This window comes from Medicago truncatula, chromosome 6 (assembly GCF_003473485.1).
Source record: "Medicago truncatula cultivar Jemalong A17 chromosome 6, MtrunA17r5.0-ANR, whole genome shotgun sequence".
In the NCBI taxonomy this organism is placed as follows: domain Eukaryota; kingdom Viridiplantae; phylum Streptophyta; class Magnoliopsida; order Fabales; family Fabaceae; genus Medicago; species Medicago truncatula.
The window spans coordinates 13,606,552-13,613,205 of record NC_053047.1 but is presented as its reverse complement, the minus strand read 5'-3'; the positions used below and the strand labels follow the sequence as shown (position 1 = coordinate 13,613,205).

Here is a 6,654-nt window from a genome sequence, read left to right as displayed (position 1 = left end):
GGATGGAGAAAGCAACCCTAATGCACCTGAAATTGAAAATTGGGTTATCCGGGTTTCGGGTTCTCGAGTTTCGGGTTGATTCGGATCGGTTTACCGGGTTGTGTCATAAAAAAAAAAAACAAATAAATAATAACAAACACCTATGAATAGAAAAACCCAGAGACACAGTCTCAAATAACAAAAGTCCATAAATTTATGAAGATAAAGAGAAGAAGTAGATTTGGATCATTCCTTTCTCAAATTCAATTCGTGTTCTTTTCCATTGTTTTGACGGATCTGTGTTTGTTTACAATAAATAAAGTTTTCATTTGTAGTTGTGATTAATAGAGAGGAATGGACATACACATATCAAAGGTGAATAGAGATAATAGAGAGGAGAGAGAAAGAGGGAGGGAGTTAGAAGGACAAATACAGTATACAGAGAGGAAGTGTGACGACAACATGGAGGAAACAAGTGAGTGCTAGCTGGTTAGGGTTTAGGTTTTAAGTGGGCTAGACATTTTTCAATTTTGGGATGTGTTGTGGACTTGTGGGAAACAATTATAGAAAAAACTAATAATAATAATAGTAATGCTTCAGCCTCAATAATAATGCTTCAATAATAATAAGACTAATTCTAATTATTAATATTATTATTATTATAATAATAATGCTTCGATCGGGTTGGTCGGGTTAGTTAGGGTTCCGGTCCAAGTTAACCACCCGAACCGAACCGAGTATACCCATAATAACCCGTAAAATTCACCCGCAAACCAGATACCCGTTTTAACCCGAATCAAATGTGTAAATTTACATCAGGTTGGTCGGGTAAATTCGAGTTCACCCGTATATGCCCACCCCTAATCAAAACGAGCCATTTTGGCCCTTACACGAAAATTACCGAAAAAAATAGCATTAAGCAGTTTCAAAAGCGTACCAACATCTCTCACTTTTGAAAATCTTACTAGGAACCAACATCTCCATGCCCGTTCTGTTTACTAGGAACCACAACATCCTCAAGAATACCACACACTTAAAAGCCTTTCCTTAAATATAAATTTGATAATTGTGCCGAAAAATTCATAAAATAGAAAGTGATAAACCGTTTATACGGAGAATCCGCGTGCTCCCACTTCCTTCAATTATGAACCTCATGCGACTGCCCATGAGAAGCAGCAACCGTACGACTGCCTTCAACATTTTGGTTCCAGCGTGGCTCTCTTGAAGCTGACCGCCGTCGGTGCTATCCAATTCCGCTGGTGATCGGTCCCCAACCCTAGAACCGCCCCTGCCATACGCTGTCGTCCGCGAACCTACCCTAACCCTTGACCTAGACTGTCGATTGCCATTACCAGTAGACCCTCCTTGACGCTTGCTCTCCCGCTTCTTGTCCTATCCTCGATCATCCTGTCGCAACACTTTCCCACGTTGCGGTCTCCTATGATGCCAATCATCCCCATCCCACCCCGTTTGTGGCACCTTGCTTGGAACACTTTCCCTGTTAGACCTCACTTCTAGAGAAAAGGACTACCGGTGCGAAGACCCTCTACATTATCATTCATTCATCCATCAATTTGGTCTCTAAACTAATAATTGATGATGGACTGCAAATTGATAGATGATAATATAATTATAGATCTTTTAGTTAATTTTAATAATTTAGGGACCAAATTTGAGAGAGAATAATAGTTTACAAATTAAATTAATAGTCATTCATTTATTAAATTAATTTCATGTCGAACAAAGAACCTTCTTATTTCACATGATCAAATAAACATATTTTTTTTTTTTGTGAGTTCATCTCAGTTAACAGAGACATTGAATAATATATACAGGGGTAGAGGCTCCAACCCTGAATTTTCTCTAACTATTGGACTATTTGACAAAAAAAAAAAATTATTCCAACATACATGCACAAGGATACAACATATTATAAATGTCACAACCAAATGCCTCGTCTACAACAGGGATTAATGTTTCAACAATTTAAAACACAAATGGGATAACAGCCATAACATTTTTTGGGAAATCTTCAAACTTAGAAAGATACCAATTCCTAGTTGCATGACTCCTACCTAACAAGTAGAAAGTGGTGCCTATAGCAAAAATCAATGAATACAATGTTTGGGAAATGAAAAATACCCCATAAAAATCAATTATCTCAAACATATAATGAGGACATATCACAATCCCAAATAAGCCACCTTTAGGAATCTTGTATTCTTTTTCACCTTTTCCTCTCAATTTTGATAGAAGAAAATGATGGTATAAATTGCCAATGATGGCAACTAGGAACAACACAATTCCTGGATATATCAAATTAATTTGTGGTTCTGGACAGTCCTTTGTGAGGTGTTGGCCATAGATCATAGTTACAGTTGACATAAAGTAGCTCAGAGTGATTGGAATTGCAGAATCAAGAATCATAGAACCACTATATTTGTGAACAAACAGAGACTGCAGAATATAGCAAAAACAACATTATGAAATACCATGCACAACAAAACAAAAATCAATATATTAACTATTGTAAACAAAATCTATTTATATACAAAAAAAAAAAAAAAAAAAGGTGTAGGGTTAAATATGTTTAAATAAAAGGTTTTGAAGGTGGAGGAGAACACTTGATATATCTTTTTTAAGTATTTTTTTTTAGGGCATATCTTTTTAAGTTAGTGCTCTATAAAATAATATTTAAAATAAATTTAGTGTTATTGAAGTATTATAAAATTTAATGTTGAATACGTTTTTATTACTATAAATATTCAAAACCTTATTTTTAGTCTCTATAAAATTAAATCACATTTTAGTTGATTTTAACACTTTTGATCAAAAACAAACTCATAGTCGGGTATGGGTTTGTTTTCATTATCTTCCTTTGGAATATTGGCAACCTAGAATTTCATTTGAGATTGTTGGGGCTATTGGCACGCCTATAATTATTGATCAGCACACGTTAAACCAATCATTTGGTCATTATGCACGCGTTCTAGTTGATATCAATACGACTGGTTTTCTTCCAGACTCTTTGTGGATTGAAAGGGAAAATTTTACTTTTGACATTGAAATTGAGTATGAAAAACACCCTTACTTTTGTTTCACTAGCAATTCTATTGGTCATTCTTCTGATCAATGGAATGAAGATCCTGCCAATAAAATTGATCTTGAAAAGGTTGTTATTAAAAACGACACTATTAAAAAAACCAAACAGGTTTTTGTTCCTAAAAGGAATGTGGCACAAGTGCAAGGTAGTAGCAAACCTGGGACATTTGAAGACCCCCTTGTTACTAATATAATAAGATCTAGAGAGGTTGTGCACAGATGTTTTAAATCTTGAGAAAGAGATACTTCCTAGCATTTATGTTGAAACATCTGTCGTGCAACCAATTCAAATGTTAGTTCATACCACTGATTTGGCTAAGATTGAAGGAGATGATCAACGAATTAACAAATATCCTGATATGCTAATAGTTGGTCAATGGAGTGACGCCGTCACTGATTTGGACTACACTCAAGATTCTCCATCTTGGTGTGGTTTACCTTCTTTTAGAATGACTGTTTCTGATGAGGTTCTAAATCCAAACATTGCTCATGACATGGAAATATTACGGCAACATGTTCAAAAAGGAATTGATGTTGGAGATATTGTGCCTCTTTATACCGATGAGGAAAAGAGAGCAGCAGCTGTCAACTATTTGAAGCACCGTTTTGCTTCTATGGAATTCACTGAGGTGGTGTCTAAGGCCACAAAAAAGAAGAGGCAGAAGGATTTTCAAGTTCATAATACCCGCTCTAAAGGTAGATTTCCAGATTGAATATTCAAGTTCTTTTCTTTGGGTTGCATATCTTTTTCTGTTATTTTCCTGTTCCCTTTGTTTTGCTTTCCTTTTCTTGTTTTTTTCTTTTCATGGGTTAGAGGTTTGCTCCCCTTTTTTGTGTTTCTTTTATCGTTTGAGAAGGTTTTGGTTTATGTCCCCTTTCTCCTTTTGTTATTGGTTTCTTTTTATTATATATATAGGTTGTTGCAGCTAGTTTCCATCTGCTGCCCCTTTGGCCTAAAAAAAAAAAATCACATTTTAGTTCATGTAAATTTTCCATCAACAGTTTTAAAATTTTCATAAACTTTTTTGATCCTTAGAAATGCAAAACGAAAATGTCACATTGACTAAAAAAGTGTGATTTTATTTTATAAGAATTAAAAACAAAATTCTGAATATTTATAGGGATCAAAAACATATTTTACATTCAAATTCAGAAAACTAACCAGCTCTAATTTTTTTAATAGTGATAAACTCCATAGTATCACTAAGTTTTCTCTTCTCCTTTCATCCAAAAGAGGTGGTTTTGGACCATATTTCGACCCGATATCACCTTTGTGCATATTTTAATGCCGTTATTTTAATTTAAATAAGTGGTTTTCATAAATATCATATTTTTCTTTCGTGTTTTGATGTTTGTGATTTTGTCATCTCAGAGGAAAGTTTTATTTGATTTTTTGTCTTAGTGTGGTTGTTGTTCTATTTATTTTTTTGTTGCATTGTTTGTTTGATAATTTAGATTGATAGAATTTCAATCAAATATTGATTCAACCAATGATTAGGTCGTCAACGTTGCATATCCAGATATATGTGTGTATTCTGATCACTTTGATTTCACAACATTATTAGTAGACATTTTCCTGTTTTATGCTAACAACTCAGATCTAATGTGTTTATTTGTAGATCATCTTTTTACATTTTTAACGATGTTCAATTTATTTTTGTAAGCAAATATTCTTTTTTTAAATTATAATTGATGTATCTGATTTATAATATATATTATAAATAAATAATAAACCTATTTAATGTAATAATTAATGTATCTTGAGTATTATTTAATTATATTTAAAATATATATTATTTAATTCTTTTATTTTTTTTCACCTTTTTTAAAATATGTGTGTAACTAAATAATTGTGATCATGTAAGGTTTGATGACGTGTCCAATAGAAATTGAAGTGACTAACAATTTTTGATGACGTGGAATAGAGGATATATTAAAATATCATTTACTTGATAATCGTTGGGTCATAAAAAAAAACTCGAAGAATCAATATATATTGACTCAAGAAAAATCATACAAGTGAGATGGACATCCAATTTTAAGCAAAACCTTATATATATATATTGATCATCTCACTATATATTCTTTAAGACCATCCATCCAAAACTGAGAACCTCAAATTAGGTGCTCAAATGTTTCATATGAGTCCCTATCATTAACTTTACGGTAATACTTAATAAGCACCAATTTTCTCCAACCCAGCAGCTCAAAAGAAATTATTAAATAAGTCCCACAAATAATTCTCTATCATTACGTTTCAACAAAATTTATATAATTTATTAAGATTTATTAAATAGGTCCCACGAAAAATGAAGAGATAGAGGGTTCTTCCATAGTCACCCTTCTCCAATGGCACCCATATATTTTACTCCACAATAGGATGCCTATTTAATGCGGTGCTAAGTAGGTTATGCTTCCACCATTGTGGATGGTCTAAGTGTGACTTCAACCATTCATTTAGGTATGTTCTTCATTATGCGCAATTTTTTTTTCATCAAATACACTTTTACCACCATAGTGGATGGTCTAAATGTGACTTCAACCATTCGTTGAGTATTTTGAAAAATCTTTAATTTATAAGGACATAATCCAAACAATTTTTTTTACAAGGAAAAACCGAAATGATCAATATTATAGAAGGGTAAAAAACTAGTAGCCCTAAAACAAAACTCGCTTAGACTAAACACTTGGATTTCCATTAAATAAGTGTCAAATATTATCAAATATAAAGATCAAAATTGATAACAAAAACTATATGTAGGTCTTAAGTTGAAAGAAATCATTAGAATATCTATAGAAAAGAAAAATCTTGATGGTGGTGTGAGACCATAAAGTATATCAAGTATTACCTCAAAGACTCTCTTGAAGTAGTGAAGGGTCAAAGCACCTTGAAGGATTGTAGATCTTAAACCTTCATTAGGAAAGATCCAAAAGGACACTGCACCAGCTAGAAAAGCAGGAGTATAGAGCAACAACATACCAACCTTACTTGACAACTTAATTTGCTTTCCACTATTGGTTTTGTTATTATTTGCATTCCAAAATTTGGAATAATTCAAATGCTTTCCTCTAATTTCAGAAATACCATAACTTGAAGATGCAACAAAACTTATAATTGACATGGCTGTGATAAATATAGATGGTGGTTGTGGGAACATGAAATTATAAAACATAGACATGACCATGCTTTCTTTCTTTTGCTATTTTCTTAGCTACTTTCCCTATTTGGTAGCAATTGATAAATGACTAGCCATAATGGAATAGTAATATAATAATAGAAACGTGGTGTTCATCATTTTTCAGGATAATTCTCTTGAAATGATAATAATCATACAATCTCAACGTTCTCTTTTGGGTAATGATTCTGGACCACGTTTTAGCCAAGAGAGCGACACATATGCTGATAACATTTTGTTAAGATATGCTTTGAACATTTTCATGAGAATATCCACTTTAAAATTTGATTTTTATAATTGAAAACAAATAATTGGATTTGTTGTGTAGAAATTGAAATTAAAATTTTCATGAGAATTAAAGAATTTAATGGTTTACAGTTTTCTATGAAATATTATA

General features: G+C 32.5%; 1 protein-coding gene across 1 annotated transcript; it reads right to left on the bottom strand.

Moving 5' to 3' along the window:
* Nucleotides 1-1,890: 1,890 nt before the first annotated feature.
* On the bottom strand, nucleotides 1,891-6,422 carry LOC25496145 (3-oxo-5-alpha-steroid 4-dehydrogenase 2). Its single transcript, XM_039827168.1, has 2 exons — nucleotides 5,931-6,422; nucleotides 1,891-2,436 (listed from the first exon to the last, which is right to left on the bottom strand). The coding sequence occupies exons 1-2, from the start codon at nucleotides 6,264-6,266 to the stop codon at nucleotides 1,966-1,968; spliced, it is 807 nt and encodes a 268-aa protein (XP_039683102.1). The 5' UTR covers nucleotides 6,267-6,422; the 3' UTR covers nucleotides 1,891-1,965.
* Nucleotides 6,423-6,654: the final 232 nt, after the last annotated feature.

Excerpts from the sequence above, each read along its gene's own strand:
- LOC25496145 (XM_039827168.1), bottom strand. The coding sequence starts at position 6,266 with ATGGTCATGTCTATGTTTTATAATTTCATGTTCCCACAACCACCATCT. Across the intron at positions 2,437-5,930 it reads ACTTCAAGAGAGTCTTTGAG|TCTCTGTTTGTTCACAAATA; the intron begins GTAATACTTGAT and ends TATATTCTGCAG.